At 45.2% G+C, this 26,782-nt stretch overlaps 1 protein-coding gene across 3 annotated transcripts in view; it reads left to right on the top strand.

The window, feature by feature from the left end:
* TFRC (transferrin receptor) overlaps positions 1-26,782 on the top strand; it is a 160,526-nt gene that overhangs the window by 72,958 nt on the left and 60,786 nt on the right. For all 3 annotated transcript variants that reach the window (XR_015303846.1, XM_086948533.1, XM_086948534.1), the window contains exons 9-13: positions 6,623-6,762; positions 9,334-9,503; positions 17,487-17,603; positions 19,675-19,760; positions 21,627-21,690. Coding sequence is in view for 2 of the 3 variants with exons in the window: in XM_086948533.1 (XP_086804659.1) it covers positions 6,623-6,762; positions 9,334-9,503; positions 17,487-17,603; positions 19,675-19,760; positions 21,627-21,690 (577 nt within the window). In the remaining variant the exon portion in view is untranslated. The remainder of the gene's footprint in view (positions 1-6,622; positions 6,763-9,333; positions 9,504-17,486; positions 17,604-19,674; positions 19,761-21,626; positions 21,691-26,782) is intronic.

Here is a 26,782-nt window from a genome sequence, read left to right as displayed (position 1 = left end):
GCGGTAGTGGCAGCACATCTCAGAAGGTCGGGGGATTCCAGTATTTTCCTATTTGGACGACAGGCTGATCAAGGCAGAGTCGTCAGAGAAAGTGCTCCAGCATTTGCAGGAGACCACTCCGTTGTTGTACAGGTTGGGTTTTTCAATCAATGTACCAAAGTCTCACCTGGTGCCCTCCCAGCGCAACCTGTTCATAGGTGCTGTACTGGACACAACTGTATGTCGTACATTCCCTCCACCTCAAAGGATTCGCAACATACAGGAAATGATTCCTTTATTCTACAATGGAGAGGTCGTTCCAGTCCTGAAGGTCCTTCGCCTGCTCGGTCTGATGGCTTCCTGCATTCTGTTGGTCAACCATGCACGCTGGCACATGAGGGCGCTCCAGTGGTGCCTCCGCAGGCAGTGGTATCATCACAACTGAGATCTCAGGGAGTCTGTGAGGATCTCCAGAGAAACTGCGGCGGATCTGTCTTGGTGGAGTGTGGAAGGCAATCTGTCTCAGGGATAGCCTTTTCATCTACCTTCTCCGGTGGCCACAGTGATAACTGATGCATCCACTCTAGGGTGTTGTGTTCATCTGGGGGATCTGGAGGTAAAGGGTCTTGGGTCTCCAGAGGAAAGGTTGCTTCACATCAACCTTCTGGAATTGCTGGCGATAAGTTTGGCGCTCAAGGCCTTCCTCCCTTCCCTTCGCGCTGTAGGTTCAAGTCCTGACGGAAAACACAACCGCGATGTGGTACATCAACAAGCAGGGAGGAGTGGGGTCGCAGTGTCTCTGCAAGGAGGCTCTGCGCCTCTGGTCCTGGGTTCAGGACCATCAGATTAGTCTGATGGCAAATCATCTGGCCGGAGTTCTGAACGTGCGAGCAGACCGTCTCAGTTGGCAGTTCTCGGCCGACCACGAGTGGAGGCTTCACCCAGAGGTGGTTTGTCACGTCTTTCAGACGTGGGGGACTCCTCAGGTGGACCTATTCGCCACTCGCGAGAATGCTTGCTGCCCGTCATTCTGCAGTATCCGATGCAAGGAGCCTTGGGAGACGCGTTTCAGTTGAGTTTGAAAAGTCCACTCCTTTATGCGTTTCCTCCCATACCTTTTAATTCCTGGGGTTCTGAGGAAGATTTGCCAAGACCGGGCCCAAGATATTCTGGTCGCCCCAGATTGGCCAAGAAGGGTGTGGTACACGGATCTTCTCCACCTCTCCTCTCGCCCGCCGCTCTGTCTCCTGTTCAGGGCAGATCTCCTCTCTCAAATGGAGTGGCAGGTTCTACACCCCCACCTCCAGACATTACACCTTCATGCCTGGAGATTGAATGGGGAACCTGAATTCCTTTTCTCTCCCACACGACTTGGTGGACGTCATATCGGCTAGGCGTGTCTCCACTAAATCCATTTATTCTTATAGATGGTCAAAATTTGTCTCTTGGTGTGGGGAGAAGTCCCTTTGAAAGCCCATTTATCTGATATACTACAGTTTACTCTCTTTGGCGCAGCAAGGGTTTGCTGTTGCTACGGTAAAGGGCTATCTTTCGGCATTGTCGGCATTTCTCTGTTTGCCGGACCAGCCGTCTGTTTTCAAATCTCCTGTGGTTTTGAGGTTTTTGAAGGGCCTCACAAATAAGTTCCCTCCGACTCCTTTCATTGTTCCTCAGTTGGATTTAAATCTTGTCTTAACATACTTAATGGGTTCTCCCTTCGAGCCCTTGCACAAGTGTCCCATGATGCTTTTGTCCTTTAAGACAGTCTTCCTGGTTGCGATTACCTCAGCAAGGAGGGTAAGTGAGCTTCAAGCTCTTAGTTCCAAGCCCCCATTCTTGACCATTCATGCTGATCGAATGGTTCTCAGGACCAGGGCTGCTTTTCTCCCTAAGGTTGTGACTCCCTTCCACCTAGGTCAATCAATTACCCTTCTTACCTTTTTATCCTCCCCCTCACCCTTCCAAGGAGGAGGAGAGACTACACCGTCTGGACCCCAAGAGGGCGGTGAGTTTTTATATTGATAGAACTAAAGACTATTGAATTGATGATCAGCTCTTCGTTGGGTTTGCTGGCTGCAAGAAAGGAAGAGCGGTACATAAGAGGACTCTTTCAAGATGGATCATCCTCTGTATAAAGATCTGCTACTCTTTGGCCGGTAAGGATCCCCCAGAGGGTATAAGGGCTCACTCTACTAGAGCGAAGTCGTCGACATCTGCACTTTCTAGAGGTGTGCCGGTTGACGACATATGTAGAGCCGCGGCTTGGGCCTCCCTCCACACTTTAGCAAAACATTATTGCTTGGACACTGAGGTGAGGAGGGATGGCCACTTTGCGTGCTCTGTCCTCCAGGATTTTCTGGTGTAGAAGAGCGGACACCCTCCTCCGGGATTGGGGACTGCTGTGGGACTCTATTCACAAGGTGAGGAATCCACTGGCAGATGTATGTATCAGAAGAACAAGTTACTTACCTTCGGTAATGCTTTTTCTGGTAGATACAGTATCTGCCTGTGGATTCCTCACTGACCCACCCGCCTCCCCGTTGTCCATTCTTCTATGCCAGTTACTGTAATGTTTACTTTGTCAAGGAGTTGTTTATTTCAAATGTTTAATTGCATTTGCTTCACACTGTGTTACCATGGTACTTGTACTGCGTATATGTCTACTGTCATTGGTCTGTTCGTGTGCCTCGAAGGCACGGAATAAAGGGCGGAACTGATGTCATCACGCCGGCGTGGGCCTATTGTAGTGCCGGTGACGTCAGCGGAGTCGCGTGCGATGCCGTGCCTCTATGACGTCGGCGCGAAGCTACAAAAGAATTTCCGAATGTTGCTGACGCAAGGGGGATATTCACATGGTGAGGAATCCACAGGCAGATACTGTAACTACCAGAAAAAGCGTTAACAAAGGTAAGTAACTTGTTCGTCAGTTATTTTTTCCGGCTCTTTCTGTGAGGAACCTGGACCTTGAGCTCGACTGATTTTGACTTTTTTCAGTCAGAATTTGGTTATTTCCTGCTTTTTTTGATATTTCTGATTGTTGCTGTTTTTTTCAATCTTTTCTGACTAGTTGGTTGCTATATTTTAGTCCGATATGCCCCCTTTATTTTACAAGTGTCCTTCCTGTGGGAGGAAGATGTCCAAAACCGATCCTCATTCAGTTTGTGTGGTGTTTACCACCACCTCATGACAGAGACATGGTACCACTGCCTTCAACTTTCCAGAAGGACTTTGAAGGAGAGCGAGAAGATCCAACTTCTTGACCTATGGAGAGAGGAAAACATCCTGAAAAGGGCCCAGAAAGTCATCTCATCTGGAAGGCCCTCCTCTCCCAGAAAAAGTCGAAGATCTGCTTCTCCTGACGGTAGGAATAAAAAAAAAACATCATGATGTACCGTCTACATCGAGACCAGTTTAAAAAGTAAGATCGACGTCTACGTCTAGATCGAGGTCAGCGCGGTCGACGTCAAGGCCAGTGGAAAGAGTGAAATCTTGGTCGAAGACATCACCTTTTAAGAAGTAAGTCGACGTTGAGACCTGTGACGTAGTCTTCAGTAAGATCAATGTCAAAGGCGAGAAGTAGATCTGTCAAGACCTGAAAAGCGTAGGAGGTCAAGATCACGATCTCCTTAGAGACATAAGTTGGTGTTGAGACATGCTTGGGCTTGAGGCATGAATGATCGCGATCAACGTCGAAGAGGCTACCGACGTCCAGGAAGTCAACGTCCATCTCCGCCACCTGTTTAAAGGTCTGCGTCGAGGCACTCTAGATCAACCTCTCTGATCCATCATAGGTTTTTGTCGAGGTCAGAGCAGACGTCTAGGACACAGACTGACTAGCAGCTGTCGACGTCGAAGGGTCCGACCGTCGGGAGTCTTCCCATAGATCTCCATCTATCAGAGCCTTTCCTCATCAGTCGTCGTCGATGGTGGCTCATTCTGGTTCAACGTCGAGGGACAGGCAGTTGGTCCCTGTGGAAGAAGTGAATAGACCAGTGTCTAGATCTGTGTTCAACAAGGAGTTTTTAATCTTCAATGGGGGATACAGATTATTCAGGTTGCACTGGAGGGCTCACCGGTGCGCAAGTCACCTCCTGTCAGCATGTCCCCTAGATGGCTGGAAAGCAGTTGACTTTGGAAGATGCAACCCAGAGCGGACGAAAGGGCTCTTGCCTTTGAATGCTCAAGACCTCCTGCTAGTAGGTCTCCAAGACGTTCCAGATCTCCACTGAAGCAATGTTCACGCTCAAGAGTGCACCAGATCACACCTGTCTCCTACGCCAAGGAGAAAACAGAGGTCTCTTACAACGACCACGTCAACGAGGTCATCCTACAGAGACTATTCTCCTACGATTTCTTCAACGCCACCTTCCAGGGTATCGCCTGTTGATGATCTGGTATCGCCTGTTGATGACTTTCAATAAGGTGTTGTCGGGGTGCCAACAAGTTTAACATAACTATGTCTGTGCCTCAAGTTACTTCATCAGTTATTTTTGAGACATTGCATCATAAGTCTTCGGCAAGACCTCTATTGCTTTTAGTGCCAAAATTACTGGAACCGGCCATGAAGACTTAACACCTGAAACAGTGGGCTCGGGGCACTCCAGGATTGCAAAGAAATATAAGGCTTCAGATCAGGATCCTTTATTTCTACATGCAGACCTACCACCGGATTCTCTTATAGTTGCCGCTGCCAGGAAAACACATTCTGCTACATCCATCTCCTCTGCTCCACCAGAAAAGGATAGCAAGAACATGGACTCCTTGGGACGGAGAATGTGTAATACGGCTGGGTCCGTAAGAAGAGTGGCGAGTGCAGCCGCTCTACTGGGGCGCTACGACCGACTGCTATGGTATTCCTTGACAAGATTTGTTAAATTACCCAAGGAAGATCAAAAAGATTGCTTAGAAGTTGTACAAGTAGGTTGTTTGGTTGCCAACCAGATTATTAGTACGGCGGCCGACTCTGCTGATTTAGCAGCTCCAGGTTATGCCCATGGCATCTGTACCAGAAGATCCGCCTGGCTCCGCCTCACGGGCCTTAAGCCTGATGCTCCGAGAAATTGTTAATTTGCCTTTTAATGGCTCAACGTTGTTTGGGTCGAATGCAGGCGACGAGATGGCTAAAATGAGATGGCTAAAATGAAAACTGAACTAGATACTCTTAAGGCGGTTGGCCTGCAGAAAAGTTTTGTCGTCGCTTTCGTCCACTCGTTCGTCTGGACGAGTGGAGGCATTTAACAAAAGATAGGTGGGTCATCGACCGTTCAGAACGTTTATCTCCTCAAATTCAAGAAACCTCCTCCTTCCATAGTTCCAAAAGGTGTTTTTCACCAAAACCAAAGTTTGTTGCAAAAGGAAGTGAACACCTTATTAAACAAAAAAGCCATAGAGAGTTTACAACTTCACAAAGAAATCAAGGGCTCTACTCTTGTTTCTTCCTTGTTCGAAAGAAAGGTCCCACTGCAGAGTACAGACCTATACTGGATTTGAGATTGTTGAACAGATTCATTCGTAGAGAAAAATTTTGAATGTTGGCACTTCATCAAATCTTCGCTCAACTTCACCAAGGGGATTGGATGTGTTCCATCGATCTGAAGGACACATACTTTCATGTACCAATTTCAAAGACATCGCAAGTTTCTAAGGTTTCGAGTGTCTGTTAAGCATTACCAATATGCAGTTCTGCCGTTCGGGGAGCTGACTTCAGCCCGAACATTCTCCAAGTGTTAGGCAGTGGTAGCCGCCTTCCTTCGGAAGCAGAGGATTTTCATTTACCCTTACTTGGACGACTGGCTCCTGAAGAGCTAGTCTCCATCTCTGCTACAGGATCATCCCTCAAGATGCCTTCAACTGCTACACAAACTGGGACCAAGCCATCGTAGGAACAGTCCAGCACGAACCGCCAAGCCATGTTTTCCTTGGACCGGAAACGAGCATCCTCTGGGTCAGGGTCAGACTGATTTGCATATGGTAATGTCTGAACTGGGGTGTTGGAGTGAGCTAAAGAATGGTGATGGATTAAACCCAGATCAGTTGACTGGGAGTGAGTGAGTGTTTGATTTGTTCAAACGCTCCGTCAATCATCCCCTTTGGTATAGCGCAGGTTCTAAAGTCTGCAGCTGTAGCCACTTTTTAAGGTGAATGGGTGTGAAGGGATTGCCTGCACAATTGCGTATCCATTGCAGATGTGGATTATACTCACAGGCACACCATGGCTGAAGAGATTAGGGAAGCATGCAACATTCAGTAATCCCAGTCACAGAATACTCTGTCTCTGAACATCATTTGAAACTTTTAATGGGGAGTGGGGGCCGAAAGCATATTATGGCGTGCCCAGGGCACTGGTGCTCGTTCTTAATTATCTGCCTGCCCCGGTATAACATGGCCTGTGATTACAGGTTGCACGTTTCTTTTGGCACTCTTTTCTACTCTTCCCCTGTGTGCTCACTAATCTGCAGTAACTTGTTGCAAGTGGCTATTGACACTTTCTTATTACAAGGTGCGTTCAAATGTTGGAATTTATTTGTTTGTAAATAAACTGCCAAGTTTTTATAGGGAGATCACACTTTGCACAGATTCTATAGCTGTAATCCTGTGTCCATTGAATCCTAACACCATTTTAATCAGGATTCATGTTTTTTAGGCTCATCAAGGAACTGGTGACCCGTACACTCCAGGATTTCCCTCCTTTAACCACACACAGTTCCCGCCTGCCAAATCTTCTGGACTTCCTGGTATCCCTGTTCAAACCATCACTGCAGGAGCTGCACAACGATTGCTTCGGTAATGCTACGCTGGCGGTTTCTCTGCAGCATTTATTGCTCCTAGGGTTGGCTACATCCGGATGCATGACCACGTGGTAACAGAGAACACGTGCATTGAGTAACAATAAATGTAATTCATCAATCATTCTTGGAGTGTAGTTGAGGCAGGAGATTCTGATCAGAGATGTTGGGTTGGAGTAATTTAGATGGATGTTGGGTTGGAGTAATTTAAATGGTTTGGAGTGGAATGTGTGCAACTTTCTGTTTTCAGTGCCTTTTTTTTATTAGAGGTCATTTGCTATCTTCTGGTATGTAATGTTCTGACTGGTGTATATAATTATATGTAAGTAGCTGTAGGTCCATGTTTATGACACTTTTTTTTTTGTCTTATAAACACTGAGCTTCAATGTTAAGTTTTAAAGATGCTGATTGCACATATTCTGTTTTCTGTCCCCTTCTCCGTTTGCAGGTTTGCATTTTACAGTTGTTAGTTAGCCATACTGTTCGCATTCAAGGCTGCCGGGCAGAGGCAGTTTAGCATATTTGATATGAGTGTTAGCCACTTACTGCTTGAGGTGGTATTCCTGAAAATGTTTCCACAATTGGTGAGTAGAGAAGTTATAAAGTGGAATCTGTGGCCTAACCAGGAGTGTGCCATGTGATTGTCTGGGAACACTGGTCGAAGTCCCTCCTGTATGGTTCTTGCAAGAACCCACCTGTTCATGCAAGGCCTGGACTTGTTAACTTGCCTACCTTGAGGACTCTCCAGAAAAGTGTACTGCTGTCTGTGAAAAATACCACAGGTGCCGCTTCGGCCACAAGCCCAGACATGCAGTTGAACAATAGTTGGCATGTGATGGGCAGATAGGGGGAATCGTAAGCTTTGTTGCAAAGATTCTGCTCAATAGTAAAATTTCAGCAGGAACCGTAACAGTGGTTATATTCTTTGAAAGCCTTTGTAGTAATTAGAATGCAACCTTCAACTTGTAGGTTTCAAACTGTAAAGTAGGACTAATTTGTAATATGCTCTTTTCCTCCAGTTGTAAGTTGGCTGTATTATGCTCCAGGCTTTTTCCGGTACCTGAATTCAGTCAAGTCAAAAACTTTATTAGGCCATAAAAGCAGGTCAAACGCACAATTAAATGAAGAAATACCAAAACTAATCAATACAGTATATTAAAGAGACGGAATAATAATTCATTTGGCTATATCAGACAATCAAAAGATGTGTAGCTTTGAGAACACACTCAAAATTTAAACCACTCTGTAAAGTGCAGCAGAATAGTACAGTAGAATGTGTAAAACCATTAGTACAATTAAATTAAAACAATTCAGTGCAAAAAATCCATTAACACACTTAAGCTACAGGCAGTTTGTTCCTTTGTCTTAAAGCTCCTGATAAGAACCGGGCAATTCCAAAACTATTGAAAGGGTAGGACCACATTTGCAAATATTTCAGGGCTGGTTTCACTTGTGCAAATTTACAGTGCCTTAACAATGGGGAAAATATATATTTTTTTCTACAGGTTGCAATAAACATCACAGAAAAAAATAAAATGTAAGGTCTTGTTCCTAAAAATGACCACAAGAGCAAGGCATTAAATCACCGGTCTTGGAAAAGCCCCTAGGAACGGTAGATCCCAATAGATAAAATTAAACCTGAACCTAGTTGAAAGAGAACGGTGATACTGACTCAATATACAAGCATTAAGGTTGTCATAGGTTCCCTGGGCTCACTATTGCCTTACTGTAGATTTGGTAAGTTCCCTATTTTTCCCTTTCTACCATCCTTCTTGCTAAGAATGATTTCATATCTCTCAGCTCATTAGGGCTAATCGGCCTATGATTCATGAACCGCTCGGAACAGCCTCAGATCTTCAGCTGCCCTGAGACTTAATCAAACCATGGAATAGCCAGCTTTATGAAGTCCTCTAGGATGTGGTGGTTCAGTTTAAGAATAGGGTTCGACCAGATTTTCAACCTGGGCCTTATTTTTGCCATATCGATAGTATCAGAAAAATAACCCTGCCCAAGTTCCTTATGTAACATAAAAGATGTTTGTTTGTGTCCTTAAAACCAGTTTAAGGACTTCACTAAATTTGAGAAGAAGCACCAAGAGAACCTTAATATCTACTCTTATTGCAAAACTGTAAACTAAATATAGTGCACTTCACCTGCATGCCTATGGAACCATATTGCTATGCAAGAGGCCATCATGCCTAGAAGGCGCATAACCGCCCTGACTGCTGCCTGCCGATCTTCCATTTGTAAGTGTATATATTTACGTTTGCTCGTGATGTATATATGGAAATAAGTGTTTTGGGATTGTACACTTGGCCAGGATAATTCTAGTGTTTGAAAGCAATGAAATTCTACATGGAATACCTTTGATTACAGTTAAGTAACTTTTCCATTTCCATGGTCTAAGATCTACAATTTGTAAATTGCAGCTTTTTACAGCGGCTAAACTGGTTGATCTTACTAGCTAAATTGTTGGACACTATTTTACTCTGCCTCGCGCCATCCTCTGGGAACAGTTGATGTTTGAGAAATAACCTGTAATGAAATTTGCATTTTTCTTTTCTTGTAGGTTAATGGAAGTAGGAGATTGCCCCTCCGAATGGCTTGCTTTTGAATCTCCCTGTAGAATGGGAGCTTCTAACACATCGGACACCTTCATAAAACTTGATGTTCATAATGAAGTGATTCAAAAGAAAATTCTTAACGTCTTTGGAATGATGAAAGGTTTTGAGGAACCAGGTAAACACTTGACAAGACACTGGCCCAAGCATTTTTTTTTTTATTTGAACCGCAAAACGATAAACTAATACAGAACAAACTTCCATCAAACACATTACACATATGGTGAAGTATTTTAGTTCACAATCAAATGGGTAGGTTGGAGCTTTTCTATATTTAATTGAACATACTGTATCCTCTGATTCGTGGGAGCAATGCAGGTGTATCCATCTGATAATACCAATTTAATTTTTAGCCTTCAATTTCAAATTCCTCCAGGTTTACAGAACCTTTTTCAAAAATTTCATTTGTTCAGTTAAACCTTTATTTCTGTCACTAGGACCATAAAAGTATACAGAGATAAATAGAACTAAACTTGTAAATTTAAAACATTCCGGATAGTGCAAAAAACACCATTCAATCGGAGATAATTTGCCTGCACATGACAACATTAGCATTTCCTTCCATGCAGTATAGTGCTAGAGTGGCAAAGGGGAAGGAAAGAATCACAATACATGGGCAGAATACCAGGTAGCAGATCAATTCATTTGGTGTAAACTAACCCAATGCATACGAGACCACACCGGTAATAGAATAAATAATTAAAACTACAAGATTCAGTTAAGAACTAGATTCAACATAAAAAAAAAATAAAAGCTGTTCTCCATTAATGGGCAATACGATAGACTATGCATTGGACATTGAGTAGATACTACAATCTGGCTAGCAATTTTTAATTGTTTTTCCTTTTTTAAGAAAGCCCATCTCCTCCGCCAGATTGCGTTTAGAAATCGAGAAGACAATGGGCTTGGAAGTGTCATTCTTCAAAACTCTGAATGCCGCCTTACATTGCACAAACCCGAAATTCCGGCACAGTTGTATGAGCTAACACCGCCTTGCTGCTTGATGCCCGGGACCAAAGAATAAAACATGCAGTTCTGTAGTAGGGGATCTCTGTGTATAGTCAATATCTAGTGAATAGTCCCGCCCATGTGCGTGGACCCCGGAGCAATCAAAAATGATCTCTCAAGTTGTCAGAAAATGCAGAAAGGGAATTTAAAGACAGATAATGCAGCCTATATCCACAGGCTACACTGTCCAGTACTTTAACTAGAAATTACACCAAAAAACCACTCAGGAAGGTATGGACAGACAAGCCCCATAGGCTGCCATTATGTGGCTCAAACAGGAAACAGTGCCTTTAAGAGAACTTTCCAGAACTCTGTATCCCAGAATGCACAGCAGGTCCCTTTTACTTTCAGTTCTTATTTCCGGCTCCTGCAAGCAGGACCCTGGAGCATTGAGCTCTCCCTTTCAAGGGTTTATTTGGTGACTTTTTATTTTATTTCTTTCACTTTTTCTTGTGTAGTGCTTTTTGTTAAGTACTAAACCTTTTTTTTTTTTCTTCCCTGTGGGTGCCCTGTATTGTCAAAATGCCTGGCTTATTTTACAATTGCCCAGAGTGTGATTGGAAAAAGGCCAAATCCGACCCACATGGAGTGTGTATCGTCTGCCTCCCCTCTCATGCCCCAGAGGAGTGTGAAATCTGCAAAACCTTCTCTGCTAGGACCCTGAGAGAGGGGATGAAGATCCGTCTCCAAGGCCTCGAGGACAGACGTCAGAAGGCACAAGGTGGGTCAGGGCATGCTTCATCTAACCATGCTGAGGCCTCTGGGGGGGGGGGGACTCCCCAGGGGCAGGAAGTCCAGCAAGCGTCGATTGCGACGACTGTGGCGTCGAGGGGGATGACAACGGTCTGTTCCCCATCTCCCCGGGGCTCTGGGGAGAAGCGGCGTCTACGTTCGCCATCGAGGGAGCTGAACAGACCACCGTCGTCTGTCATCGGCGAGTCATCGACGTCTGATCTTAGACGCTTCACAATAAGCATTTGTCTCGACCACTGCTGCCGTTGGTACCCGGATTGGAGGAGCCCGCCAAGGAGTTGTTTCTCACTCCGGCTGTGGCGAAGGCAGCTCCCTCCAGGCTCCTCAAGAAATACCGGGCTCCTCAATCTGACCCGGCTTTTCTTCAAATGGACCCAACACCAGACTCCGTTATTGTGACAGCGGCTAAGAAGAAGCAGCATGCCACCACTCCAACAGTAATGCCTGATAAGGACAGCCGTTGGCTGGATTCGGCGGGCAGAAAGGTCTGTGGGACGGCATCTACCACTATGAAGGCTACAAGTGCCGGGGCTCTGCTGGGGCGATATGATCATGCCCTATGGGAGTCCCTCCAGCAGTACGCGGAGCTCCTCCCTTGTGACAAAGAGGACTTTCTGGAGATATTAAATGAGGGGATGATGGTGTCGAACCAGAACATCAGTGCGGCTCCTGATGCATCTCTTCTGGCGGCACACTGATACTGCCACGGCATCAACCAACGGCGTCACGCTTGGCTTCGCCTCACTGCTCTCAAGCGGAGGCGCAACAGCGGGTGGCCACCCTGCCTTTCTCGGGGGAAACCCTGTTCAGCAAGCATGCAGACGATGAAATGACCCGTATGAAAGCAGAAGCCGAAACCCTGACGGCTGTCTGGTTAGAGAAGCCTGAGAAGAACTACCGCCCGTTCCAGAGACTGTTCAGAACTTCAGGTAAAGGGCGAGGGCAGACTTTGGGACAGCAGCAACAACAGCAGCAGTTCCGGAAGCCCTTTCAGAAACGCTAGAAGAGCAGAGGAGGCCAACAGTTCGCAACAGCGACCAAAGGCCCGGCCGGGACTAGGCCCTGAGCGATTACTTCCCCTACATCCGTTACCCACTCCGGTGGGGGGAGGCGTTCAACTTTTTCTGGCAGAGTGGAGAAAATTACTCGGGACAAGTGGGTGCTGAATATTGTTTGCAATGGATACAGTCTTCGGTTCACCAGCCAGCCTCCAGCTATTCTGCCGGTGAGCTCGCAGTTTCAGCTGCGCGAGCTCCAGGCAGAGGCCGACATCCTATTAAGGAAAAGGGCGATAGAAGACGTACCTCTGCCTCAAAGGGGAAGAGGTCTGTACTAACGGTTCTTTCTGGTTCGCAAGAAGGACAAGAACGAGTTGAGGCCCATTCTGGACTTGCGGCAAGCAAACAAGTGGATTCGCAGAGAGAGATTTTGCATGCTGTCATTGCATCAGATTTACCCTCCGCTGCAACAGGGAGACTGGCTTTGTGCTATAGGCCTACAGGATGCGTACTTCCATGTGCCCATTGCACAGACACACAGGAAGTTCCTGCGATTCCAAGTCGGCGCCAATCATTATCAATACACAGTACTGCCATTCGGGCTGAATTCTGCGCCCAGGAAGTTCTCGAAGTGCATGGCAGTAGTACCTGCACACCTGCGGAAGAACAAGGTGTTTGTCTAACCGTACCTGGACGACTGGTTGATCAAGGCCTCCTTCTCGGAAGCTCAAGCACACTTCCAGAAGACATGCCTTCTATTGAACAAGCTGGGGTTGCACATCAACATGTTCAAGTCTGTCCCAACTCCTTTCCAATGCATACAGTACTTGGGAGTCTCCAATACGCTGTCAGCAAGCATGTCTCCTTTGGAAGAGCGACGGTGATCACTCCTTCAGAAGGCTCAGGCTCTTATGACCGCTGCATCTACAGCAGTAGATGGTGTCTTTTCTCTACTGGGGTCGATTGCCTCTTGTATCTTCCTCACGCATGGCTGCACATGAGACCTCTACAGGAGTGCTTGGAGGACCAGTGGGATCAGAGGACTGGCTCTTGGGACGACACGATACGACTGTCTCTGCATGCTCTTCAGTCTCTGAAGTGGTGGTGTTCAGCTGAGAATCTCCTCAGAGGGGTTCCCTTCCACCAGGACATTCCCACACAGACTATCGTGACTGCGTCTCTCCACGGCTGGGGAGCGCACTCCGGAGACTTACAGATTCAAGGGACATGGTCTCCGACGGAGTCCACGTACCACATCAATTTCCTAGAACTCAGAGCTGTTCACTTGGCGCTGAAGGCCTTTCATCCATCATTACAGACCAACTCTCTGCTTGTACAGACTGACAATACGACAACGATGTATTACCTCAACAAGCAGGGGGGCTCGAGATCACGCACTCTGGTGCAGGCGATCTGGCACTGGCTTCTGGCAGAGGGTCTGACGATAACGGCTACCCATCTGCCAAGTGTGCAGAATGTTCAGGACACGCACTGAGCAGACTGATTCAGGAAAACCACGATTGGGTCATAAACGACGAGGTACTAGGAGAAGTCTTCGCAAGGTGGGGACTCCAGACGTAGATCTGTTCGCCACCGCCGAAAACAGCAAATGCCGAGACTTCGCCTCCAGGTACTATCAGCAGGGGACTTGGGGAATGCCCTATGGATCGACTGGTTGAACAGCTTTCTGTACGCTTTTACACCCATTCCCCTGATTCCGGCGGTGCTCATCAAGCTGTCCCGGTCCAGGGCGCGGATGATACTGATTGCCCCAAAATGGCCCAGACAGTGGTGGTTCACGGACCTGCTTCACCTGTCTCCTTCCTCCTATACGGCTGCCGTGCAGGCCGGACCTTCTCACGAAGTTCGGGGGGCAGATGGTGCACCCGATCCTCTCGTCTTTGAGTTTGGCGGCATGGCTCCTGAGAGAGTGCAATATGGCCATTTGACTCTACCAGAAGATTGTATGGACATACTGAAGGAGGCTAAGAGACCTTCCACTAGGACTTCCTATGCTTACAAGTGGAAGAGATTCTGCATCTGGTGCAAGTCCAAGAACTATGACCCTACGACGTGTAAGGAGGATTTCATCCTTCCTTTTCTTCTACATTTGGCGCAGTCTGGCCTTAATTTTCATTCCATTAAGGTTCATCTCGCTCCATTGACTGCCTACAGGGAATGCCCTTCAGACTTCCTTCTTCCAGATCCCTGTGGTCAAAGATTTTTTGGAAGGCTTGAAGAAAGTATTCCCTCCTGTCTGGCTTACTTCGCCTTAATGGGAATTGAATGTGGTGCTGTCCAGATTGATGAAGGAGCCTTTTGAACCTATTCATAAGGCTTCGTTGCAGCACCTGTCCTAAAAGGCGGCGTTCCTTGTGGCCATCACATCGGCCCGCAGGGTGAGTGAAATTCAGGCGTTGTTGTCAAGAACCTTATACTGTATTTCATGTTGCTAAGGTTGTTATGCGTACTCACCCTAAATTTCTTTCTAAGGTTATTTCTGATTTTCATGTCAACCAGACCATAACTTTGCCTACGTTTTTTCAGAATCCTTAATCTCCAGCGGAAAGGTCTCTACATTCCCTGGATTTTAGGAGGGTGTTGAAATTTTATCTGGATAAAACCAAAGATATATTCGTAGGTCAGACCAATTGTTTATCAATTATGGATCAGTCAGGACCGGTCCAGTCCATTTCTAGGTGGATTGTGTCCTGTATACAATTTTTACCAAAAGGCTAATAAGACCTTGGGAGGTAAACCTAAAGCTCATTCCACCAGGGGCAAAGCGGCCACGACGGCTTTGCTATGTAATGTTCCAATTGCAGAAATCTGCAAGGCGGCCACTTGGAAGTCGGTCCATACCTTTGCTAAGAATTACTGTCTGGACACTGATGCCAGGACAGATGCTCAGGTTGGGCAGGCTTCGCTGCGAATTCTGTTCGCACAGTAGTGGTGTTATTTCATTATTCTCCACTGCCTCTTTAATGTGGGGATAGGCTTGCCATTCTATTCACTAGATTATGACTATACACAGAGATCCCGTACTACAGAGAGTAGTTTCTGTCCTGTAACTCCAGTTCTGTAGTAAGGGTATCTCTGTTAGTCATAAGCGCCCGCCCTCCTCCCCGGTGAAGAAAGATATTCATGTAAGGAATGCTATAGGTCTGGCGTGTTACGCCTGTAAAAGGGACCTGCTGTGCATTCTGGGATACTGAGAGTTCTGGAAAGTTCTCTTAAAGGCACAGTATCCTGTTTGAGCCACATAATGGCAGCCTATGGGGCTTGTCTGTCCATACCTTCCTCTATCATTCTGGAGGCTTTTCCTGGTAGAGGCAAGTTTCTCTGTGGAGGAAACTGGGCAAGCTGTGCTGTTTGTGTTTTTTGGTGTAATTTCTAGTTGAAGTACTGGACAGTGTAGCCTGTAGATATAGGCTGCATTATCTGTCTTTAAATTCTCTCTTAAGTGTCTTTGCAGTTCTGCATTTTTTTGACAATTTAAGAGATTATTTTTGATTGCTCCGGGGTCCACGCACATGGGCGCGACTAGTCACTAGATTGACTATAACAGAGATACCCCTACTACAGAACTCTAGTTACGGGACAGAAACTACTCCTTCAGACTCCTCCTGGTTATTGCATGCAGGACACCCACGTAGTGGCAATCCGGCCCATTCGGAAGTAAAAGCCCAGACGGGTAGAGTGCTGTATCTGAACTGAACCTATAATTTCCTTGCTGAGAAGGGTAGGATGTCATCCAGAATGTGTTCTAATTTATAGTTCCCCCTTGACGATGAGGAACTGTGTAGTTACAACTCCTAATTTTGGATTTATCTGGATGGCCTCGAGCTTCAGGGTTCGATAGATTCTCAGCAGTTCAGCTCGAGAAACCAAAATGCTGGTCTCTTCAGGATTACTCCAGAGGGTTGGTTTGCTTATCCTTACACATTCATGCCTTATATGCGCAAACCAAGGAACTTTTTTGAATACCCCTGGGTAGGCTAATAGTTTCTTGGTTTCTGCTTGGTACTCTGCCAAATCTGGGGTCACCCACAGCCTACCCCAAAAAAGTTAGGGGTCGTAAAGCAGCCTCATCTTCGATCGGGGCTATGCCTAGATCTAGTCGCAATGGGATTTGTGGGGTACTAGGCTGGAGGCCCAGAATTCCTCAAAGGAAACTGTTCTCAACTTTACTTAAAGGGGCAGAGGAACAGTGACCCCAGAGTTCGGCCCCATACAGCGTGGCTCCAACCCCCCCCCCCCCCCCCCCCAATCTATGTCCACCACCTGCCTTCTTCCACCCTGTGTCTCCAGCACCCTTAGTGTGCCCACTTCCGGCACAGACCACAGCAGATAATAAACATGCTCACATCAGTCAGGAAAATATGCACAACAAGTTTGTTTATGCCATTGCAGTTTCACCTTCTACCTCCCTCCTTCACAACACTACCTGTCACACCCGCCTCCAAACCATTCTTCTTAGGTTCTCATCCCTCTTGCAGACACTTTGTGCTGACCATCTGCTCGCTTGTCAAACTAAAGCTTTTCTTCCAGCTACTGCTGAACATATTGTGCTGCTGGTTATTGACCCTGCTACCAATGGGCCAGATCACCACCCCCAGAAGGAGGTGCAGGTCTTACAGCCTTGGTTGGGGTGGCATGGGATAATTTCACCTACCCAGTCCCGACCCAAACTTGCATTCCAATGTTGCCCCATGATTGCCTGTTTGCCAAGACTTTAATGCATTGCAAGCGCCAATGGAGGGAGTGGGCCAGTGTCTGGGAGAGTGGTTGCGTTCTGAATTGGGACCACTGCGTGATTCCACCACTCTGTTAGTCAAAAGTAGGCCCATATGATTTGCAAGAAGAATCTCAGTTTTCCAAGGCTGGTCTTAGCATCCCAAAACTGGTTCTTAACTGAAATCTGGCTCATTGGAGGGTGCGTCGATTGAGCATCCATTAGCTAGAATGTAGTGATTGTGCCCTTTACACTCTGTCTCTTGTGTCATATCGTGGATATGAGTGAATTATCTCAAATACTCTGCTACTGTTTTCTTTTCCATTTAGCGTGGCAGGTATCCTATAGTAAGGGGTCTGATACGAAGAAAACGCCGCTATTCAGGAATTAGGTTTTGTGTAGAGTAATCTAACATCGGAGTCTTTACATGTGATGCAAACCTCTGGAATGCCAAAGCTTTTTTTCACTGACTGGGTGGTATTGTGGGACTCTAGTTCAGTTAGCCCCGTTTTTTGACAGTCATGATTGGCCTTTTTGACTGGTGAAGAGCATTAGATAGTGCAAGAGCCCTGCAATTTTTAAACTAACCTTCCTCCTCTTGTTGCAGATCGCTATGTGGTGATTGGAGCACAGCGGGATGCTCGAGGCAACGGAGCAGCCAAATCCGGTGTTGGAACCTCCATCCTTCTGCAGCTGGTTCAGTCTATAGCGTCACTTAAATCAGGTACTGGAGCAGATGTGAAAACTGGTATGGATGGACACTAATGTATACAGTTATGTGCCCTAAATCCACATTTCTTAAATTTGCTTTTCAACACCGAACGTGTAGTAACTTGTACACAACCCAGAGGTCTGGTCACTTTTCAAGCAAGACAAGTCAGTTTCCCAAACCCCTCTTCACAAGTATGATTGAACTGTTAATGCAAATTTAATATCACCTGCTTTGGGATTTGTTGAACCTATTCATGCATGTGCAGTGCTTCAGTACTGTTTAGGTTGAGTAATTCTTTTGAGTTAGTATACATAAATATATATAGTATACATTTGCTAGTCTGCTCTTCCAACAAGTCTCCATTACAGGTGTCTCCAGCTCACCCAGCTTGTAGGTAGGATTTTGGAAGCTGAGTCTTCTGAAGTTTCACCCAAGTCGCCACTACATATGTGGGACAATGATCTGCAAATTATGCTTGATCCTCCCCCCAAATGGAACGGTCTAGCCCAGACTGCTAGGCAGCATGCCATCTGCATCAGAACACCAGTAACCAGACCAGGCTTGTCCATTTCTGACTTAATCTGCAAGTTAGTTTGATTACTCTGCCTGTCCCTGATGGTAGTAACATGGTGAACATAACAGATCTTTCTCAAGGTGAGTATAGCTCCCAGTGGCTGAGATGAGTTTTCAAGTTCCGACATTGATGCAGCGAGTATGATGGATGTACTCAGGCAGGAATGCTAAAGCTCACTGTGCCGGTCCCTGAAAGTGGACCTCCATAATGAGGCCCACAAAGTATGATACTGGTGAGGGTTGATTTTGTTCCTCTTCAGACGAGACTTCTCTTTTAGTCTTTGTCCTTGATAGTAGATTCATTTGAATGTGTAATAGAATTAAGATGTTTTCAATGTTGAAAAATAGTGTTTCCTTCCTGTACACCTAGTGCTTCACAGGTTGGCTTGGGGCCCCACTGTCTCTGGGATATTCTCTGTTCACTCCTTTGCTATTCTGTGCTGCTGCCACCACTTTGCTCATGCCAGTTCTGAGGAGTGTAGAGAGCATGTGTTTGCGTGACTTCCTTCCCAGTTCTTCTCTGTTGCAGTCTCAATGCTTAAGTTTGGCTCTGCTCCGCTGCTGATTGGCCATTGACACATCTGGTGTGGGCTCTGTGTATAGATGGTGGCCCCTGCTAGCTTAGTTTGCCAGCAGGGCCGATAGCTGCGTGAGCCAAGGTGCCCAAGCATCTGCCACTAACCTGTAAGTGAGCAGGAGTGGTTGTTGTGGCTGATATTCAGTGGATGGAGAAGTCCACACTCTCTGACAATTGTCTGCTTTGGCCTTGTTGTTGTCGCCTGATGCCGTATTCTGCTCTGTACATTTGCAGTGATGGAGTACAGCCTTGAATGTGTTTAAAAATAAAAAGAAAGAAGGAACAAACTGAGTGTGGTGGATGAACTCTTTTGCAAATGTTATCTTAAGATTGATGTGTGTATATATATATATATATATATATTCGTCTCTTAAATCACTTTCAATCACTCCTGGTGCACAGAGGATGCACCCTGATAATAATGTAAAATAAACAGTCTTTCCTCAACTTTAAAAGGAAATCGCAACCCTTATTTATTGCAGTTCTTAGTTAAAAATGCTGGGAGCTACTCCGAAGGTTTCTTCAGTACCAGGAGACAGCTGAAATAGAGGGTTCCCTGGAAGTTGTGTGAAAAAGGTTTTCACTATATGGCTTTGTATTGGAGGAAAAAGATTAAGGCTCGTAATACACTGCTTCTCAACTTAGACGTGTGGATTTTGTTGGTCGCAGGTATGGCATTTGTGATTGATTCTGCAAGAAATAGGAGATTTAGTGGTCTTGGTTGTAAACCTGGTTTTTGTCGCGTTGCTCTTTTGTATTTGAAATAGTCATTTTTTTTGTCACTACAGATAATAATTATTCTTTCCTTAGATAAAGGTGATAGTTTAGTTTGCTACTTTTAGCACATGTACATTTGCTATCTCATATCTTTGCTCTATTTCACAACTTCAAAATATTTTCCCCTGCCACTAAATCTCACTTTCTGTTACTCAGGCGGTTTTAAGCCCCGACGTAGCATAGTCTTTGCCACATGGAGTGCTGGTGAATTTGGAGCTGTTGGAGCCACAGAATGGTTGGAGGTATGTTCGTTATGATGTAGACTTGTACTTTTCTTCCTTTTCTTTTTTTTTGTGCCAGTAATAAGCTTTACACCGGAGTTTGCCTCAAACATTGAAATAGCAAGCATGATGATATGGTCCTTGAAATAAGCTGGCGAAATGGGTCTCTTCCCTCTTTTGTTAAGTAGTAAAAACAAAAAGGTGAGGTGCAGTGGACCCCTAATACCCATGGGTTCCAATGCTCTACCATCTGGCATACTCATAACTACTACCTTGAAGGCAGGCTCCTCAAGGATGGGAAAATCGAATCTGAGGGGGAAAATGTAGGCATAAATGGATGTGAGGGGCAGTTTATGAAAAAAACATAAATATGGGAGGGGAGAAATGCAAAGACTGGTCATGTGACTATTCTGTGCCTAGCAAATTTGTGTGGCCAGGAAGAGGTTCTCCATTAGCATTTTTAGGAGACCTGTGAAACTATTTCAAGGAGAGCAAGAGGCAATGACGAGGGATGGAGGGCGGGATTAGAACAGTTGCTGATATTAACAATTAGCCTATTTGTTTTGATGTTTCGAAGTCCCTCGTTGCCACTATTGCATTTGAAACTAGTTAGAATACATACAGATAATACATTTCCATATTAAATTTTCGTTACTGACATGCCAACGGGTGTGGTGTCCAGCGTAGTAATATTGGGGTCACACGTGATACGTTCCCTTGTCTCCTAACGGGAGTTTGCCCTTTCGGAGAAAGTGGACGTGTAGATGATTCTCCCTCCTCCTCTAGGGAGTCATGCACATACAGTTAGTCAGTATGTGCTCACAATGAGTTTTTTTTTAGTTGTATATCTCAGCAGATTGCACATTTGGATGAAGGTTATGAAAGACTCATTGAATTTATTCACACATGCCCAACTAGTAGTTCGTAATCCAACCTACTTGCTGTATTAGTTCTCTAAGCTTAATTAGGTCAAGTGATGTATAGTTTACCCACATACCTTTATGCTGCCATTGGATCAGCAGTATGCACTCATCCTTTCAACAGCTCAACCTCCAACAAGTCCATGTGTAACCATGTCCCTGCACCACGTCACTTTGCATGATTTTATTGCTGTTGAGGTCTTACATGGCAAGTTAACTGTTGCTCGGCTTCTGCTGTGTTACAAAAATATGCAAACACTGTCCCTTTGTAGAAGCCAACACTACTTTTCCTTCTATGACTGATCTCTGCAGAGTCATCTTTCCCTTAAGCCACAATTGCAAAGTGAGCGCGATAGAAATGTAAAGATTTCCCCTTTCCGTCTTGTTAGTTTGAACGGTGTCAGAAAAACAAGCAATTGCTAAATTTAAAGCACCGAGATCAAGCATGCTTGTGAAAGGATCAGTCATACAGCCTGCTTTGTTTTTAGGCCTCATGTGTATACTCCTATTCTCTGCATGCAAACATGGCTGCATTTAACGTTATTCAGGCTTGTCCTGCCTGTGACATGCACTGTGATCATAAAGCCTGGCCTCACGTGACCTATGGCTGCTTATTCCTTTATTTGGTGTTAAAATGCACTGAAAGACAGTTTTATCATCGTGTTGCTAAAGCCTTAATGTAATATTGCTCTTGAAAATGTTAACTTCTTTTCTTGTATGCAGTCCGTGGCCTATAGCTAGAGCTAAAAACATTGCTTAACAGGCCATGGCCATTTCAGACTCCTGCACTGAATTGGATGCAGTCCAGTTTTGGAAAGCATCCTGGTTTGTGTGCATCCCTTCGTGAACCCCTTGAATGTCCTCATTGTCTCAACGCTTTTATTGATTTTTAGTTATTTTGTTATGTACCAGTCCTTCAAGGGATAGAAGGAAAGGTTGGTAACTAACCACTGTTTCTATCTTTCAGGGTTATCTGAACATGTTGCACCTCAAAGCATTTGCCTATATAAATCTCGATGCTGTAGTTCAAGGTACGGTTTGGCTGCTGGTAATTTATTCTAGGGAGATGTGAATAAATGTTTGTCAAATTCCTCCTGTGTATCTTCAGACTTTGCAAATGCCAACACGAAGAAACATATTTCTAATAAATACTGTTCACTTCAGCTTGCACACATCTGGAATAATCTCAGACGCAAGACTGATTCTAGGTTTTCAACAGCAATTGGTCCTATACACCAATAAGTCCTTCTGTTGAACAGTGAATTGATGACGTTCGCAGCTCTATAGCTCCGCTCCCAATTTCGTTGGTTCAACTGACTCCTCCATTCTACATGGACAATGTGCCAGGGAAAATATATCCTCTAAAATAAGCGGTTGCACCTCAAGGTGGCCGGAAGCAAACTGACATAAAAAATAAGATGTGGTTTTTGAAACATTTCTGCTCCTTATTCAGTCTTCAGGTAAGTTGAAGTGTTGCGGTTCTAAGAAAGCCAAGCAAGATTTGGCCTCCTTTTGCCACTCCTTAACTGTCACTAAGCCCATCAGTTCTCTCTCTCCAAGAACCAGACTCCGCGGCTTGTTCTAGGGCTGATTCCAGCACACAGACTTTACAAGCTGTGGTTGCCCTTACAGCAAATTGAAGCTTTCAAGGAGGTAATGCTGCAGATTAAGGCATTGTAGGCTCCGTTTGGAGCACCTTGGGGGCCAATGGAGCTGCAGGGGCCCCCAGTCACACTGCTGCTGTCTGCTTCTTTTCTGGTGCAGACTAATCCCATAGATCCTTGCCTGCACCGGCCCATCGCCCAAAGTCCTTGCCAACCTAGACTCCTGTACCCTATCCGGTATTGATGCTGAACACTGACGCGGGGCAGATGTCTGCCCACACGAGGCCTATGTCACCCTAGGAAACCACCAAAAAACTCTGCCTCCAGTGTTAAATGATTTCTCGGCCTCTCCCTTGACACTACAAGAGACTTGAGTCCCTGGGTGCAGATTAAGGACCTGTACTGAAACTTCAGAGTGTACAATTGATCACGAGGAGGAGAATAACTAGCAGATTGTAATTTTTCCCTGATACTGAATTTGTTTCAACATCCGGTCCACACATAGAAGAAAGTTCCATTTTTGTGGTGTTTATCCAAAGTTCTTGATTTAAATAACCAAGGTTTGAAACCAAAGCAGATTTATTGACTGTAGACTAATTTTGTGTAGGGGGAAAAAAGTTCCCAAGCTACGTTTTGGTACACTTGTCCCCACCAATTAGTTATGGAGTTGTCTGAGAGCGCAGAAACCTGCAAGACTAAATCCAACATCAACACACGGGTGACAGCTACACACCTCTCTGCTTCCCTGCTGTGGTAATGTTAGGCTGTTGAGTCCAGCGGCACCATCTACCAGTGTGCCGGAAGAATTGCTGTTGGAAATCAAGTTAGTCTGGCGCCTGGAATTATTCTAACAGTGAGGAATGTAGTCCGAGAAACCATCAGAAAGAAGATAAGTAACTTGCTTGTGCTCTGTTATTACACTATGGCCCTCCGCTAGCGGTTTACAGTTGATGTATCATATTTTATGCAACAGCATCCTCTTTGCAAGATGGGTGTTATCTCAAAACATCGTTATAACCATTTTTAAGATTTTATTTGTACAGCTTGAGATAGAGAAGAAAGAAAATACTTGTGTAGAGCTACATTTTTTTTAAAGCATCTGCCAATTGCTTGTTTGATTTGTCTGCGCTTTGATTTGTATGTGCTTGTGTTTTTTCTTTAGACTAGTGTCCCACACAGTTAGTGTTCTGACTTACCAAAGTAGCCTCATATATTCTGGTGATGCTCCTTTAAGGTGGTGCCTTTGTGTTAATCCATTTGCTTGGTTGCCATAAACGCTGACCAGCAGCTAGTAAAGTGACCTAGGCAACTCCTGCATAGTACACTTGTTTTTTATTCTCTTCTTTGTGCCATTGGTGTTGAATTGATGTGCTCCCCCTGCAGCAATTACTGCTCTATTCCCCAGTTTTGAATCTTTTATGAATCCGCATGCTTGATTCGTCCTCGCAGTTGGAGTCCCACATTAATCGGAAGTAGTGCAAAGCATTGCAAAGCATTGCATAGTGAAGCCTTAAACAAGTGACATTGGCTGAAGTCTGGTAACCAATTCACATCATTTTAAAGAACCAATCAGGAAGTATCTGCTGATCCACTCCCCCTTCAAAGGCCACCATACCTTTGATTTCTAAACTGCATGTTGTGTGATGGGAGCCTCCCTGTGCTCTGCTGAGTCTTAGTGTTTAACTTCGAATTCTACTTTTTGTGGCTTTTCTTTCAATTCCAGCTGACCCTTCAACGTAACATAGGTCCTGACCATGATAACCATGTCAGGAGGATTTTTTTAAAAGGGTAATTTCAGACCTTGCAGATCCTGTAGAAAACTCACGCTTTTCGACGTAAGGAATTCTTATACTGCCTAAATCAACATTATTTGAGTACCAAAAGAAGACCAAAAAAAATATTTCTGAGGATGAAGGTAAAAAACAATCTCCTCAGAAGAAACCCTAGAAAAGAGCGACTAGTCGAAAGACCCTTCTGTGGAACCCTCCAAAAAGGTTCATGGAAGCAGGGAAAAAAACACCCTGAAAAAAGCCCACCTTTTGGTGGCTGAAACATCACAGGAGAAATACATATGATCTCACCTTGTGTTTCAGGAATCTGACCAAGACCAGGTGTGAACGATCAACACCAACTGTGAGGGAGCAGTCTTCCTAAGAAGGTAGAAAGTAGTCAACTGACTCCATTGTCTAAACGCACGTCAACAAAAACATCCAAACCATTGTCTAAAACAGTAGTAACAGACTATGACCAACTTGTCATCTACGATTGCATCAACGTCCGCATCGAATAGACCCTTGACGATGACCACATTGACAAGAACTTTAATACCGCTAACATCTATGCAGTCTACATATTTTAAGCTTGAACCTGCATCGCCACCTATATTCCTTTAACTCCATAGACCGGTCCATTGACGATAAACTACTCAGACCAGATTTCGCCCTTACCACCCACACACCTGTTGGCGATGCAAGTGTCCGGTGATAATGAACAAGTTTCCTTTGGTTCTGTATATAACCCATCTAAACTGCATGAAAAATGCCGGGATATTGATTGACGATTCAGAAAAGGGGGTGGTGATGGACAGAGTTTCTGAATTAAGCAGAATACTCCTACCCAGTCAACAGATCAGGGCTTGATCCATCACCGTTTTTTTAGCTCACTGCACCATCCCAGCTCAGAACCTGGCTACATGCAAATTAGTCTGTCCCTGTCCCAGTGCATCATGGGAACAGGGCAAACCAAACTACCAAGCCAATTCTTTTACTGGGAAGGAAACAAGCTTGACAGCAGTGAATATTTAGATTTCTTTTTAAAAATAGAACACAGGCTCCACCTAAATGTTAAGAAGCCTTCCAAGAATATTAGGTTTATGAAGAGCATGAACATCAGGAACCCATATGTTGGAACCTATGTATTTGGTTTCAACTCTGTGTTGCATGCACTCTAATTCTAGAGGTATCCTTCTACTTGTAATCTACCTCCACTGCCACTACAGACTCCAGCTCATCAAGGCACTACACCACCACACTTAGTCTGTTGTACCTAGTCTGTTACACCAGGTGAAATGCGCAGAAAAATATAGTGAGTGCCAACCAGGATGTTAGATCTTATCACGACCAATGATGACTACATTTAGGAAGATGATCTGGAAGAAGCAGCGACTACTCATGACCGGTCTGTACCTATCTGAATCGAATGGGATGAACGTGTGGTGCCACTTTCAGCCGTTCCTACTCTGCCAACTGCTAGTTTCCCTTCTGACCTCATTGGAGGTTTTCATGCTGTCTTATGGTGATCATCAGTGGTTTGATCTTCTGGTACGAGTGAGCAGACAGAATACTTCCTGTACAACTTTAAAGAATCCTCTGGAAAGGCAGTAATGGCCATAGCCATATTGGATCTCTCATGGGCAGAAGCGTTAAAATTATTGATAAATCCTGCTAAGGTGGCGATGCCCTGCCTCAGCATGAAATATTTGACCCTAGAGAATTCTCCAGCATGCCGCCTCAGTCACCTAAAGCCAGACTTGGTGGTCATGCAAGCAGCAAAGAGACTCTCAGTTTCTCACTCTGCACCGCTTGACCAGGAAGGGAGGTGTTCGACAATGTCAGAAAAAGGTTCTCTGCTAAGACTGCTACAACGTTTGGAGCCTCTAATGCTTTGGCTGTCCTTGGCATAAATAGCTACAGAGAGTGGTTAGATTTGGACCATAAGTTAACTTGCTGCCAGAAGGAAAGCGAAAACAGGCTAAAATCCTGTTGCATGAGGGGCAAAAGACAGGTGCGATAATAAATACGGCTATGGTCATAGTATAGACTATTTTTTTCTCATGAAGGCTCAATAAATACAACTAAATAAAATTTGGGTTAGTCATCATGCCAGAGTGCATCCTCTTGCCTGACTCTTTTGGTTTCTTTAAAGGGCACTCAAAGCCAGACTGACTGCTGGAGCTTCACTGAGTCAGGCTGTTTCTGATGAACCATCTTATGTGCATTTTGAATACAAGGACCGTGTTCCAACATTCTTATGACCTGCTCCTCCAAAAGATGGATCGGTTAGTTGAGACCATGACCTGGAGATTAGGAAAGTGTATGTCCGCTCTCTTATGAACTTATAACTAGGAAGTCTGTAGTAGTGGCCAGGAGCACCTAGCTATCCACATATCTGTAACCTATTAAACTCCAGATTTATGCAGTTGTACATCCGGATGTCCTTGCGCTGCTACACCCTGCATAGGACAACTGCATCTTGTCTCCGTGACGCAACTTAATCAGAGGCATATTTGTTAGGACAAGAGTGTTGTGTGGGTGTGTCCTTCAAATATAAAATATACCCTTATGGTGGCTGATGGTTCTACCTCGGAGGCTCTCTTTAGCTGGGCACTTTTGCCAATACGGTCGTCCTCTGAAAGGAAACATTGAATGACTCCTTACGACAGGAGCCTGTGACCTTGCATGTCTGACTAATGGCTTATGGGGGCCGGAGAGGGAGGAGTGTAGAAGACAGCCCTGCTTCT

This window comes from Lissotriton vulgaris, unplaced genomic scaffold, assembly GCF_964263255.1.
Source record: "Lissotriton vulgaris unplaced genomic scaffold, aLisVul1.2 SCAFFOLD_3538, whole genome shotgun sequence".
Classification (NCBI taxonomy): domain Eukaryota; kingdom Metazoa; phylum Chordata; class Amphibia; order Caudata; family Salamandridae; genus Lissotriton; species Lissotriton vulgaris.
The sequence above is the reverse complement of the archived record's forward strand: the minus strand, read 5'-3'. Positions and strand labels throughout refer to the sequence as shown.